We start from the raw sequence: 27,826 nt of genomic DNA on the forward strand, positions 1-27,826 counted from the left end.
ATCTCAGCTAATAAAATATACTCATATAACTTTTGTGAGTTTTTTTTAATAAAGAAGATGGGTTTACATACTGTATCACGTATCATTCAATTTGAAACTTATAATGGGACTTGTACCGTACAATGGGTAAGATTGCATGTACATTGATGAAATAAATAGTCAATTCAACCGAATGAAAATTATAGAAAATTTGGGTACTATAATTATCTACTATAGTAATTTCGATCTAATAATATAATAGGCCATGTAGAGCCACCACATACATATACATATATATTAACTTTTTTTTCCACACTGTCCACCATAAATAGGACAATAAATTGAACTACACTCACATTCTTATCACTGCCACACATGCACATGTCCATTTCATACTATTTCGCATCTTGCGTTTATTGTAACGACATTATAATTTAATTATGAATAATGATAAGAACACATCGTTTAATTGTATCTAACGCAGTAGCTATCTACCAGTAACATTATAGAAAATACATAACGACTTTCTTATCGTCAGACCGATTACATACGAATTGTTACTTGTTAATTGACATTTCCAATACTGCGAATTGCACGCGATTTTTTTTGCTAGTGTATAATTACAATGTTCAATATTTTCAACGTAAAAAGAAGAATATTAGTAAAAAAAGGAGACATTCTATGGTATTCACTTGCTTGATTTATTTTGAAAGGAAATATTCTGACTTAATTTACTTAATCATTTTATTAAATTTGGGAACAAGCTTTTCAATTTCACTTATACATTAATTAATTATTCACCGTATCGCAGATGTTTTAATATATTAATATACCTCAAGAGAAAGAGAGAGACAATTGGTTGTCATTTTTCTTATGTTTTCATTATGAATGGAGTATAAACAAAATTATTTATACTATCATTATATATGTATTAAGAAAAATAATAAAAAAAAATTATAAATAATTTGGCCATTGTTAGGTATCAAAATGTGCATACATATTATGTGAACTTTAACAGTAATAATTATAGTAATCTAGGATCTTGAACAATCGATAGTTTAAAAAATTGTAAGGAAATTGCAAAAAAGTATATTTCATACAAATATAACATTGGATATAATTTTAATGTGAATATAATTCCAAATTTTTATCAATACAGTAATTTAAACAAAAAGCTATATCCCTGAATTTTTAGAATTTTATTCCATTTTTTACTGATCCTTCGTTGTAAATAAAATGATCGAATAAAAGCTTGAAAAAAGATTATAATAAAAGATTAAAGACTCATAATAATATAATAGCGTAAGATTTTGGCATAAAAAATTGATATTTGTATGAGCTTAGATACTGCTTGATGCATTGTATGTCAAATGTTCTATTACATCCATTCCTATAAAATAATAATTAATAAACTGTTTCGTTAATTTTGCACATCCGCGATAATATAATCTTAGAAAACAGTGTAATATAAATACATGGTACATATCTATAGGATGGCAGAAGAGAATTTTTGAAGAGCATCAATAATTCTCTATTGGAATGAGGCATGTTTTGTATTGTAACAGGGAACATGTATGTATATCTAGGTGCCGTAAATTCTTCAAAAAGTAGTTGGACAGAATGGTCATGTATATTATTGAGTTCAAATTTAGTTCAGAAGCTAAGTCAATTATCGTTTTCACAAAGAGATTCCATTTAGTCCCATTTTTATTGGTCTGTCTGTAAAGATAAGTATTTAGAGAAGTATAAATAAATAAATTTTTCACTGAAACTTTTCAATAGCGTTTATCAATGTGTTCCTTGGCGTTATCTGTGCATTTCTTTGTCAAATGAGATGTATATATATAGTTTTATATTTATATACAAATTATATTAAGAGTTAGAAAGACTAGTAGTTTTATACTAACTTAGTTGTCAATACACTTATACAACGAGTCATTTATGCAGTGACCCTGCATTATAAATAGTAAAACTTAAGAATCATTTTCATATTTTGTGTTCAAAGATTTGAAATCTATTCAAGGCGATTCTCTTCATCTTTGTTTTCTGGTCATTTTGAGTGAAGTACACATAAAGCTCTGATAGTTCTTGCATCGAGAAGATCTGGAATCTTTACCAGGGAGAGTTTGTTAAGCTTTGCAATATTTTGCTTGGAAAGTGGATCACCTATCTATATTACATCAATACAGATATCAATTATTACTTTAATTAGTTATAAACTTAGACTCAGTATATATTATTACTGAACTGTAATGGCTTAATAATATTTCTTTACTTTCTGACAGTCAGAGGGACGATAGGTTTATAACAGTACGTGATATAAATTATAACTTTCCTTACTTCCTAAAAAACGTAATTCAAGACGCTATTAAAGATTTCTCTTTCATACAATTGTAATAACCTTATAATAACAGAAATTTTATAATAAAACAAATTAACGCTTGAATCCGTGTTGTACATATTTGTGCACAGGCAGTTTCATAATTGTACTTTACGTAACTAAAGTTTACTAATTGAACGCTGTTTACTAAATTAATATTTTAATAGATAATATAAACGAATTTTTGTGGCTTTTGATTGATCTCGGTTCACGTACCGTAAACCCACTCATCGTGTAACCATCTTTAGTTTTCATTGATAATAAACGATCATGGTTATAATTTCACGCAATTCTCTAACTAATTAACTTTGAGATTAAACGCACATATTGTTACTTCCTAAGTTTACAATGTCTATCTACTTGAACGGTCATTTAAGATTTCATTTATAACTATAACAACAACGATGATGACAATAGTTATGATTATGATTATGATAGTATAATGAATAATGATAAATAGCGATAATTACAACTTTATCATGATTAATTCTCATTCATGTTACTATGCATTGTACGTTATTAGTTTTAATGGAATGTCTATCTTGATTTTTATTACAGTTCAAATAAAACTATATCTGATATTGAGTATATTTTTTCCTATCAGAGCTATTTTTTTCATAGCCGTTACTTTCTCTTATTTTTGACTTAATAATAAATTCAACTTGTTTTGCGTTAACATGGTCGATAAAAAATAAAAAATCATATGTTCGAGGTGGGTACAGAAATGTATTTAATATTTGGTGGGAATGACGCACGCTAAGTATGATTAACCGAATGAAGATAAAACGTCATTCTATCCCAATTGTTTCGAAAAATTTTAATTTCCTTAACTATGAGCAAATGTCATTAGGTTTCAATCAGTTTATGTGCCACTTTAGAAGTGTCTAATTTTATAACGGTGAGTTTCTCTACCAGTCTTTTCTCCTTCTCCGAACCTAGGCATTTTAATTATTAAAATCGTCATATTTTGAACCCTGTGTTTGACTGTGTCTCGTTTTCAACAACATTTGTGTATGGCACAAATGAATATAGAGCTCACATAACTAATATGCGTATATTACTTTTACTTCTTCCACGCGGGTGCACTAATTGCGGGGAAGAATTTAGAATTCATATTTCTTCATTCTTCGTTCGCTATTATTTAACCCTGTCGCAAAATTTCATGTTACAATCTGCCAATCTTGGATTTGTATACTATACTGATGTTCAAAGATATACATATACCATTTTCCTTTAAAGTAGCTTGTTTCACTTTCTTTACTATAGGCATATAATACGCGTAGTATTTGGGATAACGTCAATAAAATTATTATTAACGATCGTTTAATAAATCGCCGCAAACATTTTCCTTCGTTTTCTTATTGCAAATATTATTATAGAAATCTTGATTAATTTTACAAAATTCACTTGCCCACAATTACAGTTGGTTAGAAGAGTTCCAGTTTTGGCAATCCAGAAACGTGGAAGTCAATCATCGCTGTTGCTGCTAACGTTGTAAGGAAAGACTGTCAGTACGGTAGTATTCGATGATCTGATGTTAACCGCTGATAACACGGACGGTCCACTTGTTTCTACTGCATGCTAAAGCCTCCATAAGCTAGATCTTCGTGCTCCTGATCCTGATCCTGGCATGCATATACACAGTGATTTCATTAGGGTCAATAATAATTCGAATGACCTATTTCTATGTAAAATGATTATATCGAACGTACGTAGTGTTATGTGATCAATGCTAGATTTTTTACTAAAATGCTGCTAACGAATTGAAAATATTTAAGTGAGTGAGTGAGTGAGAACTAGCGAATTTTCAATTCCATCGTAAAAATATTAGTGGAGAACGCAATGGTACCGGCTTGTGTTTAACGACATCCTCCTTTATCTATGATTGTACCGACCAGCATGAGTAATGGCCACCATCTCTATGGGCAAGGAACCTCTTCGTTTGACGATCGGTTCAGGAATCGAGTCCTTTTTTCCTAGTTCCCTCTTCCATTTAAGCCATGTGCCATTATCGTTTCCATCTGTGGATCCTCCAGAGAACATTTCTGGTCCTCCGGAACTCCTTCTCCTCAATATCTTTTTCCGATTACGAGGCTTACCATTTATGCTACTCCTATTGAACATATCACGGCGTAATTCGGATATGTCTGCTGGCACTGAACCTCGTCGCGGTGACGGCATGCCAGGGCCGGTACTATCGATTATTCTTGTTATTCCGTTATTGTTGCTATTTCCGGTATTGTTATTATTATTGTTATTATTTATTGGGAGGTTTTCTCGTTCATCTAGAAACATGCAGCTAGTAGTAACAAACTTCAAGCAAAAACTTGTTAATTACAATTTTAATTATATAGCGTATATACATACTTGTTAAAGACAAGATATTGCCAAGAAGATTTCCAAGAGCAGTTTCTTGCGGGAGACTTGCTCTTCGAGGTCCTGCAACATTACCCTCTCGAGGTCCTAAGGCTAACCTATTAAAGCCACCACCTGAAAATACAGCAAATATTATTATAATATTAGCCACGCTTTATTGATTTTATGAAGATTATCACTATTATTTGTTGTTCTCTTACCCTGTTGTCTAGTAATGTCATTTGGTACAGAACCACGCCTGGAACTATGATCAACCCTGGTTGGTATAGCTGGTGCTGTAATGTCATCTAATCTAGACATGAGGCCAACTGGAGCAGAGCCACGTCGTCTGGTCCATGACTAAATAATGATTGACAATATACTTTAATTTGAACTGGTACTTATTCAAGATGAAATAGAAATTAAAATATTGCAGTAAATATAACTATAATTTCTGCCATTTCTAAGTTACACAATTATTTCTTTATAATTTATTATTATATTAACTACTCAAATTTATCAATTATTATTTTTAAACAAATTAATTGGTCAAAAAATCTAGAAGCTGCATATTAGGAATTGAATATATTACGGAACTTTACCTGACTTCCCTTTCTAGACAAACTAATTCCTTTTGTGTCTTCTATCGCTCGCGGATCAACGTTCTCCTTCATCTGCATATCCATACTTAGTTTGGCTACCTTTGAATTTCGTTCTTTCATAGGATCTGGATCCCGTTTGTTGCCGATAGAAACAATCTCGTTATTCGTATCTGCCTTTCGCGAGTCGCTACCACTGTCGCTCGACGAAGACACGCTCTGAACAAGGGGCGGCGAATCTGGCGGGCTACCAATAAAGAACACTTTATGTGTGCTAAGTTCAGAGGATACTGGTATCGCGGTAAATCGTCTACCACTGGTATCAGTCGTTATTGTCTTAGTTTCTGGCACAGGAGTTGAGTATCTTCGTAATTCGGAGTTGGTGCACTTTGGTTTCGCAGTAATGGTTATCGAACCATACTGTTCAGATTTATTTAATATTGTAGTCCGTTGCTCCTTGCTTATCGACTTTTCACTTTCTAATATCGTCTTCGAGACGAAGATAGTACCTGGCTTAGATTCTTCTTCGATGCTGTGACCATCCTTGTCAGTACGTGAACTGGCTAAAGACGCGTAGAAGACATGCGTGGAATCTGTTCCTTGAGCAGAAGTTGGTCGTTTGTATCGATTTTTTAAGCTGATATCTTCTATACGGATCGTTTGAACCGAATGACGACGTGGATATTCGATAGTTGGTACGAGTTCTGTTTTCTGTCTAAATGTTTCCGGAATCGCGGAACCCCGTCTCTTATTTAACATATTTACTTCTTTCGACATTGCAACGTTACTAGTATCCATTTCCTTTGACGGGGGAGTACCGCAGCGGCCATCCGAGCACGATTTCTCTTTCACCGAGCACGAGGAAGAAGCCGAATTATCTGCCTCTAATAAGATCTGTGAGTAACATTGCGACATCTCCGCGGTTGCGGACAAGTACCTTGTTCTGACATACGGTTGTAATGGAGGGAAGGTCTGTTGTCTTGTCAGTTGTTTCGTCTGCGTACTTGGCTTTTCCACATCCGATTGTAATACCGTGCTTAATCTCGAGGCTTCAGTGCTATTCGTGATACTGGCTATGCTGGGTTCTGGCAGAAGACTTTCAGCACTGACCGGTCTTTCCCCTGTATTACTGGCGCTCGGGGAAAGTTCGGGTATACTGGTCTTGGACGATAATAAAGACATCGAGCTTGGATCTAAAAGACTCTGGTCATCTAATTTCCATAAAAGATTCCTCGATTTGCTCTGTTCGGTTGGTAGACTCTCACGCCTAACGTTACTTCGTGGAAGAAGAGTCATAGGTTGCGTGATACTTAATGGTACGGAATGGCGTCTTCCAACGCGTTCTAGACCAATTCGCGCTGGCAGACTCTGCATCTTGGAGGATTGAACGTACGCAGCTGGTATCAGCAAATCGATACTTGCTGTATCCTCTTCCGCAGCTGGATCTCCCACAGAGCTGACGGCGTCTTCCACCTCCTCGAGTTCCGAGATTTCCGTTTCCATATCCTTCGCTGTTTCTTGCAGAATTAAAGCTTCCCATTTCTTCTGATTTGTACGCAGGTGTTCCATTAACGATACACTGAGACCATCGCCCAGGAAACGATGCCATTCCTCGTATAGAGGCGTCACCACGAATTTAAAGAATCCAGCCTGTATCTTTGGTATGCTAGTGGTATGCCGATCACATAATGGCGTCACCGGAAGATTTAGACGACGTTCGTAATCACCTTGACGAAAGAATTCTTCGCATACTTTGTGCGACCACTTCTGCGAGATGTCCCAAGGCCTGCACGGGTTCGATATGTCGGCGCATTTCAGGGCTATTTGCAGAATGAAATGCCGATCATCCGCGCGTCTCATTTCCAGCAGGTTACCGTCCAAGTAATGCTGCAAACATACGACAGAAGAACGATGAAATATCATAATATGAAAATGATAGAAGAAATAGAGTCCTCTCTTTCTCTCTCTTCCTTTGTTTTCACGTAATTTTTTTTCCTAGGGCGTATTTATATTTATAGATAAAATAGAGATCGCATAAAAATTCAATATCTTTAATGAATTTGATATCATCGTTTGGTTACTCGATTTTTAGTATATTGTTCATATGTTACGACGCGCGAACCGTTCTTTAATGAAAACTGCTGTATTGTCTGAAGAAAGTTTGTTGGATCGGAAAGACTACTTCCATCAATTTCTTATATTTTCTCAGACGCAAAGAGGTATCCATTAAAAATAAGCCAAATACATCTTCTTTGTAAAATCTCTTTTTTTCAAAGAATTTTTTGCATCGATAAATAGCTAGCGTGTTAATATTGCCTATAAGTTGACGAATGTTAACAAGATTTTTCACAGCTCACTTTGAATCGAATGAGAAACTCTTGTTGTCTGGTGATGTCTGTTGCTAAAATCAACGAACTGATGTGCCGCTGAAGTTCTGGCCTCACGTTGGCAGGCAGTTGATCGGAAACTCCGCTCTCCAGAAGACATCCTATCGCTGATCTCCAATGATGATTCTCAAGAACCGACGTGTTCTGGAAAACCGTCAACGAACGTTTCTCACCAGTTCTACGCAGCTGTGTATTAAACATGCCGAAAATTGCGTCGACTTACTTGGTAGAGAGCAGCCAAGTGATTGCTCGTGGCAACTAGGAACGGTTGATTGACGCCTGGATGATCCAGATCGTGCGTCACCGCGGCAATCAGCGACGCCATAATCTCCAAGTTGGTTAAGTGCGCCCTGATCTGTAAATTTATAACGTTGCATATCTCATTATGCTTCATCTTTTACAAGCCATAAAATCTTGTCGTATATACTTACTTTTTCCTCTTGGAGGAAGCAGTGCATCGCCTGCGTCACATCGGTCGCGTGTATACTGTTGTGGTAAGGATTTGTGCTATGATAACCCTCCTCGATGAAGGCTGAATGGGAGAAGACGGAGTATGATTAAATTGTTTGTCATATGTTTTTTAGATCTTGCGTGGCTGTTTTAAATAAAAATTAGCTTAAACGATAGGAATCACCGTTTAAACGAATTACAAAGAATAAGAGTTGCTCACGCGAGTTTCTTCGCATCTAACGTGTTATGTGTATTGGAAACGTACAACTTTATCAATTTCGTTGTTTAAATGATGTAAAGATGTAATAAAAGATACGAGCGAAGGGGTTGGATAAAATTTCTATTTTTTTTGTAATTTAAACTTCTATCGCGATCTCTTATTTAACAACTAGCTTTTGCTCGCGTGTTTGTTCGCGTGGATATACGGAACGACTTTTAAGCAGCTGAATTTTTATGAATGAAATATCTACGTGTTTTTTATACTAACAGTTAGGTGATTCTTCTTAGTAAAGAATATTAAATTATAAAAAGGATTCGATCTCAGAACAAACACCACGTGAACAGTAATCATCGTTGCTTGACTTTTACCAAACATGGGAGCGCATACAATTCGGATGCCAGGCTATCTCTTATCTTCTAAGAAATGGTTTGAGGTTAAACGTAATCTATTGTCTTTCTCGGATATTAAGTTATAGAACAGAGAAAACCCCATGAAAATCCGTTCAGTAGTTTTTACGTGATACGAGACAAGCAATCAGGCAGACAAAAATTCCAAAAATTACCTTTTCTCCATTCCGTAGTTTATGATCTGTTCCTGGGTGATTGGGGTTTCATTTTCTTTTATTTTTAATGTGTAGACACAATCCTTCTACTGTTCATTATATGTATATAAATGTTTTAATTTTCATACAAAATGAGTTTTTAATAGAACGATAAAAGAGATAAAGAGTACTGAACGTGCAAACGAATCGAAGATGAAAGAGAAAAAAGAGATGAGAAGAGAGATGAAAAGGCGACTGAATCGAAGATGATAACGAGATATTAGTTCGTAGTTAATTTACGTCAAGAAATGCAAAGTACCGAATCGACGATTACTTGGTAAATAAATTTTTGATAACAAATAAATTAATAAATAAAACAAGGGGTCGAAAAAGTAACGTAATTAAAAATGTCTCCGGGCTATGGCGAAGTTAGATCGCAGACTCTGCAAACATCGAAGATTATCAGGATGTGACAAAAATATCATTCTTAATATCCCACAACAATTTCCACGCGAGTTTTTACGCTTAATTAATTTTAACAATGTAGCTCCCCAACAATGAACGATTGTGAAACAGAAAACCACAAATTATTTTATCAAGTATTTTAGGTAAATTTCCTCGGGCTTTGTCTTGTAAATCCCCTAAAATACCTTCGAACAAATAATACAGTCGATCATCTCGATACTTTTTTCAACAATTATTATCCATCATCCTCTCTATCGAGAGAACCTGCAACAATTATCCTCGCGTAGCTAAGTTTGTTTTAGTCGACCGATTGCGGGATTAAATATTCACGTAACCCCATCCAACCTCTCTTTTATACATGTCGCTACATAAATCCTGTTTGTATGGAAATTTTATACAGAATAAATAAATAATAAGCGTCGTGTACAGTCTATAAATACGAATACGTACGGCGCGTAAAGAGGGCTGTTTCTCTTCACGGGACTCTCCCCTTTTGAATATTTAATGGTGACGAATAGCTTCCGACCTGTATTCCAGGCCCGACGATGACGTAAAAATTTCGTGCAGAAAGAGACCAACGATCATTAATACGGAGGTATTCGCGGCTTGTGCCCTTCACGGAAACGCAGTATCGGAGAAACGGGCGCGATACGGTGGCTTGCGAAGGTATTCGAACAGTTACCATCGAGTTTTGTTTACGAATGTGTTGTGCGTATATCGGATTTAATTATACGAGTACGAAACTTGGTGATATTACGAACGAGTTTATAATTTCTAAATTAAATCGCGTCTTACGAAAATTCAAAAAGTGTCTGACTACGTTTTTGGCGCGGTGTATATTTATGTGCGTTTACGGGGTTTTCATTAAACGCTTGCAAACGCGTTTTCCAAAATCGTGAAATATCACAAAGTATTTTCCAAATAAAAATTATTTCTTTCATATCATCATAACGCGAGTTTTGACGAAGCGATCGCTTTCGCTATTTACTTACCGAACAATTTCCACACGGTTACTACGTCCAGGTTGAAGTACTCCAGAAGTCCGTACCAGTGGAAAAGGTGGACGCATAGTACCGGAAGCGAACGTCCTGAAAATCAAACGCAACGTGATACGACGGGAATGGTATCTAAGCTGTAAGTCGAGCTACCGTGTCGTCGGGTTAAAACCTCATGGACATTAAATAACAGTAAACTGAAACTACTTTAAAGCAGAAAAATTCCAAATGATGAAAGGAAGATAGATAAAACGAGGAGAGAGGAAGGAATAAAGAAGAGAATTAACAACGTTTGCACGGATGCGATTCGCATTTCTAATAGCTTTTACTCTTTAATTTATTATTTAATAATTTATTATTTGTATTAAATTTTCATAAATTTAATTAATATCGTGAAGACACTATATACTTAAATTTCAGATTAAAGTTTCATTCGAAAAAAAAAGAGAAAAACATATTTCATATGCATTCAAGCTGGTAATAATTAACAGCAAAGCCGGTTAACATGTCGACTGTCACGCGAATTTTATATATTTTACCCTGGGAGCCACGATAGATTATACGCGACATCATGACATTTACATTTTGCAAAATATTATATTGTATTTCGTGCATTTTCTTCTAACGATATTATCAAAATCGTTGACATTGTTGAAAATTTGTTAGTCTATGAAATTTGTCTTGTTTTAATCTACTGAGAATCAACAATCGATGGTTTAATACAACACTTCGTTTTCAATTTTTCCAATCAATTTACATCATCCAGTTCTGTTTCCAGTGTGGCTATGGAAAGGAAATTCCAATGATTCGTTTAATATTTCTTTTACATCACTATTTCTTCCATCTAGATTTTACAATTTTATGAAATTGAAAATTGACGGAGATCGAAGTGCAGTAGAACCCCCTTTATCCGAACACCTATTATCCGAATATCCGAACGCTCTATCATCCGAACACGATATTTCCCAATAACGGATGCCTCTTTCCGTTTCAAATATGTACATACGTATTTCATTCGTATACAATAGTGTTCACATACGAAACATAGTGATAATACACAATGTATTCTTTTCTCTATTCGAGAATGAATTTGATAGTGAAAAATTCGGATGAACTTTGATTTGAAGAATTCAATACGGAACTAATAGCGTTTTAACTATGAAAACAAAATACCACATAATTGAAAAGCTTAAAAGCGATGTAACTGTAACAGAATTAGCAGAAATACACGGGAAAGCCACGATCGCAGATCGCATTAAAATTCACATTAAAAAGCAAAAAGATGATATCGAGCATTCTCCAAAGCACGTGGATTCCTCGGTAAATGCAACAGCGGAAAAACCTTCGAAATATACCGACGTAATGAAATGATTTTAGATAAAGATAAAGCGATAAAGACAATTAATAACGACGATTTTAAACAAATGGAAAGAACGAACGAAAGAGTGTTAATTGGAATGGTGCTTTCTCACGTCGAGTCATTCGTGGTATTCGGAAAAAGGCTTCGATGATTGAAAGTAGAAAAAGAATCTAACTCTATGCGGTTACTTACGTTGAAAGAATTGCATGATTTAGCAGGCAAAAAGATACCAGATGCATATTTAAAGAAATTGCCAATCGACGTTAATCTATATTTGAACAAATGAAATTTTACGTCAGAAACGTGGTTGTTCTGTTCTTCGAAAATTCCATTGTTCCAACAATTTTGTCTCCCTGTTACTTCGGATAAGGGAAGCTCTCCTGTCTTTATCACGTTGTGATAAATTATCGGGTTGGTCCTTAATCAGTTAGTCGTTCTAAAAAATTTCATAACGTCGGCTACCGATGACCACCGAGCGTGTTAATTAATAACTGCATCGGACTTAAACAGGGCAAATCGAAAATGTTCTCGCTTTCTCATAAATATCACGGTTTCTCAGTTCGCTCCGGCTCGTGCCAAATAAATCAAGCTGCGCGTGAATATTGGATCGCAATGGATCGCGAGGATTTTCGCGGATCCTGCAGGTTGGAAAAGCGAAATACTCTTATTTCAAGCGGGAACCATGCTTTTTTTTCGATACCACGCGTTCCGCTGCTCTTTGCATGCTCACACGTGGTTTTGACGTTGAATGATAAATCGGGTCGGAGTTACGTTAAAAGCGACGCTTCTTTCTAGGAATTTCTTTTCTGGTTTTTTTTTGATATTTTCAAAGATTCTTTTTCACACATGATGGTGAATATCGAGATGCTGATGCATGTGCCGCAGTAAAATCCAATTTTTAGAAAGCGTGCATCAATGGTGAATTATGTATCTGTTGCTGTTTATTGCAGCTTTTTCGCTGCTTGAAGGTTTTATGGTGCTTTCTTTGTATTACAGAAAACTCCTAAATTTATCGCTCTATCGTGGCCTATAAATTTATAAAATTGCCTTTTTCTCTATGTTATTGTACAAACGAAAAATAGATCAATGCATCTGTTGTTTTCTTTTTACATTATACCGTCGATATTTCGTTAGCAAGTACAGTTTTATCCAATTTTCTTCGTATATCAAACGATCCGTAAATTGTTAATTTTTTTCGAATAATAAAATTATCGTTTTTATTTCGTGCTAGGTTCGTGCTAGATGTATATAATATTTTTCCAAAAATTGTGAAATCTTCATACAGGACGATTGTACTTGAGTATCTTGTTAAAATTTTATTTACCAAGATTTAGCTTGAAGGAATAAACCGAGATAGAAACAAAATGTATCAAGCGGGCACATACACGAAAACATTGTAATAGGCACAAGCTTCGGTATAATGAACGAATAGAATACAATACGATACAACGTTAAGATTTTATTTACATTTGTATAATTTTTGTAATGGCTTTTAAAAATAATTGAATTATTTACATTTCCTGAATGATGAAGTTTGTATTCTAATGTATGGTGCCAACGTGTAGTGAAATTATTTTCTCACGGATATCTTTCGTTTAGATTTGGTATCGTATTGTTGCTGTAAGGCATCTTCTCGTTTGAATTCATGCAACAGACAGAAACGACTTCTCGGAAGAAGTACTTTGTTTGTGAAAGACATTTTGCAATATTAACAGGGCAGAAGTAAAACGCCGTGCCAGCCAGTTTGCTTTATAAAATACATAATACAACGCTGAAGCTTTCAGTACGTGGATAACGTAAACATTCTCTCGTGGCGGGGCGTGGGTATTAATAAAACATTATACACAAAAATCCGCGAGAATCCCGCAACAACCCGATGGAACAAACAGCTTCGGTAGGTATTTAAATTACAGGATAAATAAAAAGATTGAGAATATCTTTCTTTGAACAACTAACTATTAAATCTTGCTTTTACTAGAAACTGTAATGTGCATTTTACTTTGGTATTATCAAAATGACATATAGTATTAAACATTTAACGAAGTAGAACATAGAAAAATACTCAACATAGCAAATATAAATATAAAAAAGATAGATATAAATATTCACAGTATCATCGTAATCTATGTTATTTAAGTAAACAACTGTTAGTGTAATAAACGTTAGTGTAATATTCTTGTATCTGATTTTTTTGGCAATAGGAATATTCTCCATCCTTTTATCAAATAATGCATATTAAACCTTGATCAGCTGAAATTGACTTATATCAGCTTTTATTCGCATTGCAGACGAACATCAAGCTGCCTTAACTTTGCGATCGAGAACTTGGCAAACTTTGTTAAACACTAGCCGTGCAATTTTCATAACGGGGAAAAATATGCTTCTCGATCCGTTATTTGTTGAAAATGGCAGAAAAACGATTAAACGTTATCAAAACATAAAAAATTCAACGGAGAGGATTGTTATTTATTTGTAATTAGATATTTCAAGCAATCAGATTGACTTGGTTTAAAAAATTCAATTAAAAGCATGCAATTCCTACAAAGCACGGAACGTATTAATGATTCAATTGATGCAATAAAACTTTCCGTTCTAACGTAAATATCCTCAACCAATTTATTCCATTCGATTATTAATTTAATCTTTTGAAAAATAGCTGTCCAACCTCGAGCTTTCGTCTGTCACTTTCAAATTCAACGTGTTCGCGATGCCGAGGTTCAAGGAGCCACGAAACAAGCGAACTTCTTTTCTTTTTCTTCTTCTTTCTTAATTGCTTACCTCCCGTCACCGTTTCCAGCGTGAACGCATTAAATCGCCAGTTGCTAGCCTTCTGTAACACGCACTGCAACAAACCATCAAATATCGCATTAGGTCGACAGTGAAATAAACGATTGCCGCTAGAAAGGGTTGAAACGTGTTCCCGAGCACAATGTCACTGTAATGGAACAACCGTGTCCATTTCTCGAGAATATAATAAAATAAATCATTAAGGATCTGGAACGTGGCTCTGTTAATCGAACTCTCTCGTGTCGTTTCGTGAAATATCTCGGAGCAATAGCAAGCTTCAATAAACGCGTAATAATACATACGTGGGTCAGTGATTCAAAGAGAGCTTTCAATAAATTTCAAACCTTCTGTTATAGAAACTTTCGAACGTATTGAATACAAAAGTTTCGCAGAATGCTTGCCACATGTTCCTTTGCGTTTATTTCGTTTATTAGCGAACAGAATTAATAGCAAATTAAGGATATGACTAATAATTAAATTGATGTAATTATTATATAGTACTTTTATATATATATATAGGTAATACTTAATTGTTTTGTGGATAATATTTTTTTGGCCGTATACACGGTATCTCAGTTACGCGAGATTACCTAGATATCTGTCTTATTTACGATTGTATGAAAAAACTTCTCAGGGCGAAGCTAAACTATTTCAAGAAGCACGTGTAACGGTGGGAAGAATTTTTTCTCAAGTTCATCTTTTCTAGAAAATTTCAAGGTTATCGGTGTATTTTTAAATGATACCCTATATTTTTCGACCTTGGGAAAAAAATTGCGCCCTGAAATAATTTAACTTTGTCCTGATAAGCTTCTCATTCAATCATAAATAATATTTAAGTGATCTAATTGAGACACTGCATATTTACAAATAACTATTAATATTACACTGCTAAGTCCCGATTTAGATAGTATAATATTAAGTTTATTATCGAAGATGAACGTAGGAAAAAAAATTATATCGTGCGAAATTTCGTATTAAGGTTAAGCAAGCTACACAAGTTTGTAATACTTAACGATAAGGACAAGGCTGATCTTTGTAACAGAAATCATTCCTATATAAACGAAATTAATCTCTATCACTGAATTTTACAAAAAAAAATGCAAGCAGTAACGAACGACAAGTAAGTTTTACTTTTAGAACGATATCACCATCTATATCATTAAATAATAGAATTTAAGAACGTGTAAATACATTTAATTGACATTAGAAAATATATTATCTTAAAGTGAATGCGCGTGAATATTTTGCATACACTTCCTGTAATGATATTGACGTTCAACTTTTTAATATCGACGTCAATTTAAATTAATAACGAAAGTGTAAGGAGGTTCAAATGGATTTTAGATAGAAGGTCTTCATCTTCTTTCACTTTAAAAGGGTGGAACAAATTGAAACTTGGATGGATATGCTGCTAAATGTACCCTTATGCCATTAAGCACAAGATGAAATATTGATCCTCCGAGTGTGTGTGTATATATATTATATATATATATACATAGAATGGGTCATGCATTTATTAAATTTATAAATATAACAAAAAGTTCGTTCAAATTTAACTACACGTGGTTTATTATTCTCTGTTTTTACAACTATCCTGATTAACAGATAAAATTAAAATTAAAATGAAGGAAATCACGCTTGGAATTTCAGCATATTGAATATTAAGAAATTATGTATATGTGTTTTGTAAATTTTTTTAACAACTGTACAGAAATAATTTCTATTAAAGTGTAATCCCTTCTTTCGGTACAATGAAAAATTCATATTTCCTTTCATTAAAAAACATATTTTCAGCATTTCTAAAAAAAAAAAGAAAAAAGTAGACATTATTATTTTTTCTCTGTGAACTAAAATTATCTTGCAATCAAACATCTTCTTTTTTTTATTTAATTACAAGCATGATTAAGTAAACTCGATTCTTTTTTATTCTTTAAAAAATTACGTTTTTTGCATCGGTGCTATTGTTCTTACAATACAGCGATATTTCCCTATTTTTATGGAACATGAGAATCAACGAACGCGTAAATTCTAAGCAGAATCAATGACTTTCACCCAGTATCACGATCATTACTGACCAGCAATGTATTAGCATTTAACCGGTTAAATTGCACAAAGGTTCTGATCACTCGACCGGTGTCATCGGTTTTCCGCTTCAATTACATAACAGTTTAAGTGTCTTAACTACTTCGGATTTTATCGATCCGATTACCCGGACCGGTTTCGTTAATTAATTAGTTTTTTTATTTCGATCTAATAAGTTGTACAAAATCAGTCGGAAAAAATGAAGCGTCGTGGATGTAATAGTAAATTACATGCATCTACTGATCTTTTTCCGCAATTATCTCGCTTATCTATTTTAATATCAACGACCTTCTATGTCGTTTTAGATCTTGTTTGTTCCATTGGATTTGTTTTTATTTCATTAGTTTTTAATTCATATTCGCTAATTAAATTCTATTTAAGTACTTAGGCATTACTTAGTAATTAAGTATTAACCATAACTAGTTTCATTAATTACAATTACTAATTGAAGAGTGCTTGTAAAAAAACACTGTAAGTGCTAAGAAACGAGTTTTTCAGGAGGAAAAGAAAACTTATGCATGATAATTTTACAAATTCATGAAAAAGGAAAGTATATCTGTAGAAGAAAATACGTTCGTGCTACCTGTTAGTTGTAAAAACGACTCAATGTTCCAATCATTTAGATAAATGGTATAAACAAAAGCCAAAAATCAATTAACTAATGGTCACTGGGATTTATACCTTTTTCTGTAGAAACGACATCGTGAAACCATTCTTTAGCATTATTAATAAATATTTAGAAATGGAAATTGCACATAAATTCTATACTACAGGATTCTCATTGGTACGTAGAATAGTTTCTAATAAAAAATCAAAATTTTTCAATTAACTTTCCTGCTTTTGCATCGCTGTTCTTTTTCCAATCGGTCAATAAAATAATATAAAATAAAATAAAATCGGAGAGTTATAGCTTCCGCTCAGTATATTATATTTTTTTACATTACTTCCAGGGATTGAAGCGGAGAACAGCAAGAAAATTAACACGCAGCTCGAAAATTTTCATTTCGTATCGAGATTTTTCAAAGTATATGTACATAAGATAAAAAGTTTCACGAATCTCCAAATCCTCGGTACTTATATCGATGCCGTAAACAATGTATCTTGTCTGTTAGAAAGTTTAAAACAGTATCTGAGGAGGAAACGACTACCTTTCGGTTGGGAGACTATTTGAAGTTTCGCGAAGTTTCTTCTTCGCGTTGCTTGTATCGATATCAATTTTCGGGAAGTTTCGGGGTCTTCAAGTTTCGAAACTTGAAAGATTGGAACGTTCTTCTAGACGATTGGCAAACTTGAAGATTTGGAAACACGGAGATACGAAAGTTTCAATATTAAAAAATAAAAAAATTAACAAACTTGGCATTTGTTTTCGAACGGAATATATGAACCATCTAGTTTTCGATTTCATATACGTCACATATATTTTATTACCAAGGTAATGAACGCAGCTCTGACACAGATACGATTATTCCGTGATTTATGAACCAGCTTTCAACAACTTTGATCAAAGATACTAATATAAACAACTAAACTTAACTTCAAAATATTAGCTCAAAAGTCTCCCGACGTTCTATAACACGAGATAGTATAGTCTACTTTGTCTTAAACTGCAATTCACTATGTCACAATCTAAACTCGAGGAACAATTTAAACAAAAATAATCTACAAGCTTTCCTCCCATTCGTTATGTTTCACCTTCGACATTTCCAACTTTTTAATCTGATATTAAAAGAGAGAAAAAAAAAGAAGAAGAAACGAAAAACCTTGTATAGTTTACCTTCAAGATTTCCAAGTTTTTAATCCAATATTAAGAAGTATGGTTTATAAAACATTCAATGATATCCTTTCCTTATATATTCCTCTCTTACAAGCTTTCTACTTTATTCAAATATAAAATGTAATATCCTATAAAATCCGTATACGTTCTATCCCTTTAACCAACTTCCCTTAATAACACGAATGAAATATCGAAACGATACGTATCGTAAGATACGTCGAATCTTATAGATAACAGTGGATACGATTCCAAGAAAACGGCATCTTTTTACGTATATACATATAAGGTTTAAATCCTCGTTGATCAATGGCTTACCTGAACCAGGCCGTGGAAGATATCGTCCAGGATACCAGGCTCTTCGGTTAAGGATCTCGTGGTAAGCCTCTTACGGCGTCTCTTGTGCATCGTCAGGAATCGACCGGTGGGTCTGGGCCTGGAACGACCGATATCCAAACTCTCTAGCAGGTTGCGGTCTACCTCTGACAAGCGTCTGAACGTCGTATCTGTCTTGGCTTCATTGCGCACTTCCGTCAAAGTCACCGATACGCCGGATGTTGGCAATGCGGCATTTTCTGCGAAGCGATTCAAAGAAATCGTTAGATGTGAATCGCGTGAATCGTAAGATGAAATATGTGGCGCGATTTTAACGCGTTAAAGGTACATAGGTGCGCATGTTTCTTCGAGAGTAAAATTATCTCCAGTTGCTTTCGAAAGTGTATGTAAATGGACAGTTGCGTCGAGACTGCCGACAGCGACTATCCAAGTCACTGTCAGATCGGATAGTCACTCCCAACCCAGTGTCCTGTCAGCTTGCGAGAAATATTCACGAGAGAAGCTCTACAGCTATAACAGTTTCACTGTGTATTCGTTTGTCAGTTGTTCTCGCGAGTATTTCTCGTAAGAGTGGACAATACGTTAAGAGCGACCGCACGAGTCGCTATAAGATGAAATAGTCGCTTTTAACACTTTAAAGGTAGTACAGATTAAAGACAGGTGACCGTGTCCTTTGCTTACGATTCTAACAGGTAAATTTCTTTGTTGCTCTTTTATCTTATTTTAGGTTCTAATAGTATCGTATATTCAAGAAGGTTGCAAGTAAATTTTTCTTTGGAAAACTAATAATTCTCACTTATACTCTGTTGTCCGTGCTATCAGAGATTTGACATTAAGGTAGGTTTCTATTTGAACGTAAAGCTATCGCGAGTTGCTCTCGAGAGTATTTCTCACAAGTGGACACTACGTCAAGATACTCTTGAGAGCAATTCGCGATAGTTTTACTCTCGAGTGGACTTTTATCTTAAAATAACAAATAACTCTAAATAACACGATGACGTTTATCAATGAAAACATGGAATTTTTTTAACAATAAAATACAACCAAGTACGAAGAAGAATATGACATAAAATACAGGCTCTCTTCTTTATGAATATGTGGGCGTTTTTCGAATAATTGATTCTACGTAAATATCGAGATAACAAAGAAAGTTCACGTATCATGAATGGTGGATGACATTTAGTTTTCGATGTTACCCGCAATTTATCTTTGTACTAGAAGGTCAATGGTTGAAATAAAGACAAACAATGGTCTTATGGAATTGTAGGATTTATGTGTTTGAGATGTTCTACACTGTGAGCATCGAATTTGTTTTTGTCACAATTTGTATATCACGTTGCACATCGTTGCACATTTATCTCGAGAAATATTACTATTCGATGTCAATAGTAGCATTAAAGTAAAATTATTTTTGAAATTAAATCGCTCTGGCAATCTTTTTCTATAGTTGCAGTTACGAAATGAATCTTTGATAAATTATAAATACAGTAAACTGATGATCGCTGGAAGATTAATTCTACGTCAGCGCGATACTGCGATTCTCCGTTTGTCGAGATTGAACGCAAACAAAAATGGTCAATGACGATGAATACGCAGGAATATAATAATCTATATCGGGACTCGTGTTCGGAATTATTAAGAGTATTGTTGCGAGAGTATGACGCTCGCTGCTCGTGTAAATATTCTGCTGGAAACAATAAGTAAACGGTCACGTGCCTGGATGATTCGATAATATTATGCTTCTATTGTTAATAAATTATAAAAAATAATTTCTCTCGCAGACTAAGAAAATTGGGTCTTGAAAGATTCGAAGAAGCCGAGGATAAAGAGTTTTCCAGATGACAAGACGATAGAAGACGTTAACTTTGTTACTGAATATTAACTTTTAGAAGAAAGTTTTATCGTTAGTGGTATTTTTATACAGATTACTGTCATTAATTGACTATAATTTGTCACACATTTATCCACAATTATTATAATCAAAGCGCAGTTTGTCAAAAATACGCGTATATTTACGTAACTCAAAAATTGTCACTTTTTCTTTTCAATTACATATAATTTGTTTCATATTTATGAAACTCTGCACGTGTTTCTAATACTATTGACATATATTAATTTACTTTTTACTATAATTTTAGGAAATATTATATTGTAGAAAATATATATAATTTTGGCTAATCACTCTTCTTTTAAGCAGACCTTACCACGCTTTACTTGAATAAAATTGGTGGCTACACAAAATTACTAGACTTAATTTTACTTAGTTTCTCAGTCTGTTGCATTGTAGAGTTTACAATGGAAAGATAGAAACGTAATGGGAACTTTCACGTGCGCGCAGAATACGGGACTTGACCTTAATTAACAAATTCCCAACTTTTCGCTTACCTACACAACTACAGTTTTCAAAATCGATTCATCCACTTTTCACCTATTTCCAACCTTTTGCATGCTTTTTTCCCCGGAATACATCCATTCGATAACGAAACTTGTCCTTCATTGGAAAAAGCAGAAAAAGAATTTTCCTTAGAAATTACACGTTTACGTAACGATGTCTCATCTAGAGAACGATTCGGTTGAAACGCGTCCAAGTAAATAAAATAAATGAACTCCGTGCTTATGTAAGATAAAAAAATTTAATTTTAAACCAATTAATCGATACTATCTTAGAACCTACATTGACACCTAGCTTCCATGTGCACGAGAGTTGACCTTAATTAACAAATTTCCAATTTCCCAACTGCCTATACAATCCCAGTTCGTTAGGTTCAATCTATTCATGGTCCTTCGCAGAAGTTAACATTTTTTATTGCAATTTTATTTTAAGGAATACCGAAACAACAACTTCATGTCCTCTGGATATATAAGGTGTTCATGCTATTAGTTTTCAGCGATTTTCTCGTAAACGACAAGCATGAGGGAAAAAACGAAAGAGGAGAAAGGACGAATGGTCCAATGTGATCTATATATTCGGGACAATATTCATCCCGCAAGTGTGAAAATGTTCGTGCATTTTTTAGTTTAAAAGATATTTTAACTTTAATTTTGTAGAGTATCAAAAACGAGAAAAGACGTAACGCAGTATTATTGTATTTATGTTTTCTTTGTCTTTTATATGATAAACTCTATAAAATTGAAGTTAAAATATTTAGTTTTAAATTAGTAATCAGTTTTCGATCGTGTTACCCTAATACATTTTTTTCGTAGAAGACGAGAGGGTTCGATGTACGCAAAACGAAACGGAAGGTTTCCGTTTAAAAGAATAGCGCAGCTGCAAAACGCACGTGCATTTACGCATTTGCGAGGAAAATATTATCGTAAATATATAGATCACTTTGAATCATTCGTCTTCTCCCTCTTTCATTTTTTCTTCATAGTTATCGTTTACGAGAAAAACGCTGGGAACTAATAGCGTGAACGCCCTGTATTTATTGAGCGAGAAAACGAAGAAAGAACGTGTTATGTTAGTACGCACTAGTGTTATTATAGTGTTATTTTATGTCTTATATGTAATGTTATTATGAGAACGAATTGTCATTGGAAATTGATGTACGCGGAGAAAGCTTGATCAATATAAACACGAAAATTGCTGTATTTCCCTGCGTTGATAATGCAAGTCATTTGCTTTTGTACGCTTTATTATTGATACTATTATTGGAAATCCTTGAGTCAAGTAAAAGTGCTTGGTCAACAAAGATTAGGGGACCTATCTCTTCGTGTTGATTTATACTTTTTTATTTCGATAACATAAATCTTCTTGTTTGTTGTTATTCGTCGTTATATTTATTATTCGTGTAAGAAAACATTGATACAAGGATTATTAGAAATTGAGCGAAAAAATATTGTGTTATATAGCATGCCGATTTTTATTATTGGAAATGATAAAATAGAATGGGTATTTTATGATACGTGTAAAATAAAATGGATATTCGATAATAAAAGATAGCAAATATAAAATTCCACGTGTAGTACAGAGCCATTTTTTGCACCATTCATTACCATAATCCGCATTGGATGCATCGTCACGGTAATATTAAATTACATTGATTGAATATATATTTTGATAGGATTATGTGTGTTTAATGTTTCATTCGATAAAACATTTCATTTCATAACATGCGATAGTATATTTCAAAAGCTGCTAATATCTCCAAATATCGACATGAAATATTATAACGAAATATTATAAAGTATATAACAAAATATCATATACTTCACTAAAATAAAATGCTGTCTACTCTGGAAGAATGAATTTGTAAAATTAGACAACGAATTACGAATTTTTGTATCTATTTGTTTAATTTTTTAATAATTTATATAAAAGATAAGTCGCTAGTAGGGAGAGAGGAGAGCAGTAGAGAGAAAGTAGAAGGAGGATCAAAGAGGAACAGGGAATATTCATAACTTATAGTTTTGTATTATATTTTTGTATTTTTTAATTTTATATTGTTAGAATTTCTTAGTTCTTAAAATTTATATTTTACGTTCCTGTTTGGATCTGTATCTTACTGAAAATTAGGCACTGACAGAATATAAATAATAAAAGTATAGAGAATAAGGAACATAAGAGATAATAGACATAATTTGTCTATTACACTTTGGACATAATTCTATTTTGATCCAAGTTTAAATTATAAATTTTAGAACTAATTTTTATATATGAAAGATGTTAAGCTTGAAGAAGTAGACCATAGATGTAAACCAAAGACGAATATAACTGCGAGTCAGTTCTAACCCGGAAGTTTTATAACAAATAAGTAATAGTAAATGATATAAAAGGTAAGATTGATTCATAGTGCGAGTAGAAAGAGAACGTAAACGTTCTATGGCTCTCGCGACCAGTAAAAGTAGATGATCCAGGTGAGTTTCTTGGGTGGGGCAAAATGTGTAAGAGTACACGACCAGGTACATTTATGAACCTTCTTTTACGAGATTTAAAATTTCCTTGTAATTTATATTTTAATACCTCTGTCCGATACTACAGCGTAAACAATTAAACTCACATTAATTATATACCTAATAAGTTTTTCAAAATCTGCCATAGCATTTTTATATTTTATTACTCTTGAATCGCCCCTTTCTGGATCCGCCACTGCCTGTGGCGTGCTCACGCACTGTCGCTGTCTAATTAACCTAATTGCAGCTATACGTGTTATCAGTCAAAGAAACCGACAGACTTTATAACGCGTAAATTCCATCGAGGTTATCGCTTCGTTACTTTTCCCCATTTGTTCTTTGCCGAGTATATCAGTTGGTTTAAAAGTATATTTTCACCATTCTTCTTTTTCGCACGGGGATACTTCCGATAGTTTGAAAAATATTGTATATCAATTATACGTTATATTACACTATGATATATACGATATATTATACTATATGTTATATATCATACATTATATTATTACTATTATTATATACGTTATATCATACTTATTGAAAAAGATTGGAAAGAATTCCATTTCGATTGAAAATGTCGATATAAATTATCGCTTTTACAGGCTTTTATTAATAATTTAGATGGACGATCGTACAACGTTTTCCTCTTATTTCGAATCATGAAGCATGACAAGTGTCGATCAAAAAGCTTCGAAACGTTATTTATAACTCGAGCTCGCAATTCCTTGCGACTTCTTGTTGCACGTTTATGCAACTATCAACGTTTGAAAACAAAATTTTCTTATTGAATATAGAGAAAACGATATATTATTCGTTCTGAAAGTTCATTCGTATAACAGACATTCATCCAGAAGTAAGAAACATCTCCATACATAGTAAAGCTTCGAGTGTTCAGCAGCGTTCAGGAAGCGCACTGTACGTCAGTCATCGCATTTTCTTTCGTAGCTCGGCTACTTCCTGAAATATTATCGGGTCGAGGCGGAAGATCCATCAGTTTCGCTTCTCAGCACGAGCATTAACGCGTTCGTATAAACGTATAGCGATTAATCATCGACATGACTTCCCGCTTTTACGTCTAATTTTCGTCTGATCTTCGTTCAATCGCGAATTTATCATTTTTATGTTATATTATCTTAGAGCTGTGTACGTATAATATCGTCCTAGAGATCACGTAATTTTAAGTCGTTTACTTCCACCAAATCTTAATTCGCCTATATTTACTTACTTTGTACAAAAGGACGAGCGCGTTCAAACTTTTAAACATTCAGATTTCTCAAATAGAAATTTCACAAGATCTTTTCTAATGACAGTTTGCACAATTTTTTCATACAAGATTTTCATAGTTTGCAAGCATTATGTGCACCAGAAGAAAATCCTTTTTCGTAATACCTCACTGAGACTGCTTCTTCCAGAAAGACTTCCTATAATCGACATACTATTACCATGCAAAACTCACTGATGGTCGGATGTGATTTTCACAACCATCTGCGTCGATGATAAATACGTATATCAGAATCGATATTCGAAACTCAATTACTTACTAATAGAAACATTCGCACCAAATTTCCATTCTCTCATGCAAGTACAGTGACCGCAAGAAGTATTTCTAAGTAATTTCGCAACGAGGACGTCATTTCATTTCCACTTTTATAATATGAAATCTTATTTGATAATTATTTATGAACTTTAATATGAAATTTTAGTTACCACATGGAGATACCTGTAAATGATGCGAAATTTAATGTACGAATATTTGAACCTAACTGATATAAATCTAATGGCAATTGTAATTTTGTAATAACTGATATACATGTAGTTGATATAATAAACGGTTGTCCAGAAAGTAGATCTTCTACAGTGTAGATTAGACCGAGATTGAATGTACTTACAGAATCAACGATAACGTTTCTCGCAAGAAATGATGATTTACGGGACTGTGCAAGACGATGCTTACGTGTAAACGGCGGAAGTGAATGACGAAGAAAGTGTATGACGTATACAAAAACTCGTATTTATCGTTACGATAAGCATTGAAATAAGGCTACTGATTATATTGAAAATTAACTTAGTACATATACTAAAGTTGCAAATAAAGAAGAAGTTTTTAAAATGCATTTGTATCGTTGTTATTTCAAAATCGACGACTATTAATATCTGGACGACCCTCGTACGATGATTTTTGTAGCCACTGTACGCAATTTTATTGGCGTAAAATGCGTCCGAATCGAAAAGGTAGAAAAAGAGAGAAAACAAAGGAGACAAGGAGTAAAGAAAGGCGCGGACAGAGAAGTCCCATCGTGAAATCGAAGGTTAACGATTTACTGACGCATTCAATGAGCGGCTATCTGTTAAGTCCAGGATCGGTAAACACACAGTCAATCGGACAGGAACGTTTCGTTAGACAAGACAAATATGGCAAACACAAGGGTCCATTATCGTTTATCGACACTGTCGTGGGAAACACACAATACTTCCCGATCGTCATTCCCGTTTTCTATCTCGTAAACCTTTTTCTAGTCGAATCGGACGTCTTGAGAAAACTCAATCGTAAGTTAGAATTCCCCGTTTAATTGTTTCAATTATTCCCTTCGGTTCCAACGACCAATTAAAAGATTAATAGTGCGGTGCCATGATTCCTTGTATCGTTCATTAACCAGCGTTCTCTGCACGTTTGTCTATTTCGATCGATGTTTTCCTTATCGATCAACCGGTTTATTACCGAGCAAATCGATCGAATGGCACTTCAGCACAAATCTTAACTAGCGTTGATTACTCCTTATACTTTTTCTTATCCTTTCGTATCCTTGTTTTGAGCAAGTTTCTTTATTTATCGGCAAGGATCTATAGAACTGTCGAAATAATCGATTCGTAATTTTTCATAGGGATTTTACAGATTTATAATTTTAGGAGATTCTCTGTGACTCACTTTTGTAAAATCGATAAAAATTTCAACGAAACTCGCTATCTACTCGAAGTTGGAGATAGCTATGAAGCGTAATCGTAGAATAATCCGTACGTATTTACTATTGTAATTACGGTAGAACTGCATTTATCAGAACAGATATCGACGAACAGATAGTTTATATAATTGAAGTTCATATAATAGAAACTCGTCGATATCTCTGGCTATCTGTTATTTTCCGTTCACACGATAGGAACTCACGGACAAGAGAATTTAATCGGCAAAAGTTCAATTAATCAGGCGATAACCAAAATTTCGTTTCAGATAAATGGAGTTCTACGGTGTTGGAAAACTAAAATTCCAAATTTCCTTCGAATAAGCTAAATCGTCCGAGTAAGCTATACGAAAAGCTAGCACTTACAGCGACAATGATTTATTACGCTGCGTGGTTTCTTAGTATGATAATAATTTCGCGTTTCAATAGTTTGTTTCCAACTTCATTTACACGATGCGATTCTGTTTCAGCGTTCTTGCGAACAATTCGAATTGAATTTATGGCTGCAAACAGATTCACTACCATAGCGACGGGAAAAAGTGGACAATGGGCAATGGTTCGACCAAATCCCACTGCGGCAAAGGGCTTGATTTATTTTTGTTGTTGTTTCGCGATGCTTCAGTAGCGCAATGCTTGCTATTTCCTCCTGAACCATTTGAATTTTATTCTTCGTAAAACGCTGGTTTCTCATTTATTTCATGAGAGTACGCTAGTATTGTCTAGCGGAACAATGAATCGCAATTGTGTTAAATTTCTTTTCTCTTTCTTTTTGTTGCATAGTAATTTGACTCGTACGCAAACTAAGGCGCGAACGTTTTTCCAACATTCATGAGGACAATTTGGGAGTAAAAGCGTTAAAAGAAACATTGGCATTTGATTAGAAGGATTCTCATGGTATGATATTTTTTCGGAAGCAAAGAAATATTAAATTTTGCGATCGTTTAACAGAAGCAAACGAGAAGTTATTTGGAATACTATTCACGTATCTGTCAAAATTATATTTCGTAAAGTTAAAGCTTTCTTTCGTTTATAGAATCGCGGTATTTATGAAAAGCCTGTAAAATCGGCACTGTACAGATTTCACCTTTTAATGTAGAATAAAATTATGTCGAGAAATATGATTACTTTATTTCCAGTAAAAAATGACAATGCTGCAAAAAGATGACTCTGGATGCCCCTTTTTCGAATATCGGGTTTCTTCGCGTTTCATTATGATGGATCACAACGTTGAAAGTAATTACATATGTGCAGTACCCCGTTAAACGCGAT

The 27,826-nt window shown here is 34.1% G+C and overlaps 1 protein-coding gene across 17 annotated transcripts in view; it reads right to left on the reverse strand.

Moving 5' to 3' along the window:
* Nucleotides 1-26: 26 nt before the first annotated feature.
* LOC100648320 overlaps nucleotides 27-27,826 on the reverse strand; it is a 135,661-nt gene continuing 107,861 nt past the window's right edge. For 14 of the 17 annotated variants that reach the window (XM_012309601.3, XM_012309597.3, XM_020863404.2 and 11 more), the window contains 11 exons: nucleotides 18,690-18,946; nucleotides 14,510-14,573; nucleotides 10,369-10,464; nucleotides 8,132-8,232; nucleotides 7,924-8,055; nucleotides 7,671-7,844; nucleotides 5,317-7,200; nucleotides 4,936-5,074; nucleotides 4,727-4,849; nucleotides 4,255-4,644; nucleotides 27-3,984 (listed from right to left, as the gene is read on the reverse strand). In XM_012309601.3, the coding sequence (XP_012164991.1) occupies nucleotides 3,941-3,984; nucleotides 4,255-4,644; nucleotides 4,727-4,849; nucleotides 4,936-5,074; nucleotides 5,317-7,200; nucleotides 7,671-7,844; nucleotides 7,924-8,055; nucleotides 8,132-8,232; nucleotides 10,369-10,464; nucleotides 14,510-14,573; nucleotides 18,690-18,946 (3,404 nt within the window). In that variant the 3' untranslated portion in view covers nucleotides 27-3,940. Of the gene's footprint in view, nucleotides 3,985-4,208; nucleotides 4,645-4,726; nucleotides 4,850-4,935; nucleotides 5,075-5,316; nucleotides 7,201-7,670; nucleotides 7,845-7,923; nucleotides 8,056-8,131; nucleotides 8,233-10,368; nucleotides 10,465-14,509; nucleotides 14,574-18,689; nucleotides 18,947-27,826 lie in introns of all 17 variants that reach the window. The other 3 variants (XM_048406293.1, XM_048406295.1, XM_048406296.1) reach the window with 3 other exon arrangements.

Source organism: Bombus terrestris, chromosome 6, assembly GCF_910591885.1.
Source record: "Bombus terrestris chromosome 6, iyBomTerr1.2, whole genome shotgun sequence".
NCBI classification, from domain to species: domain Eukaryota; kingdom Metazoa; phylum Arthropoda; class Insecta; order Hymenoptera; family Apidae; genus Bombus; species Bombus terrestris.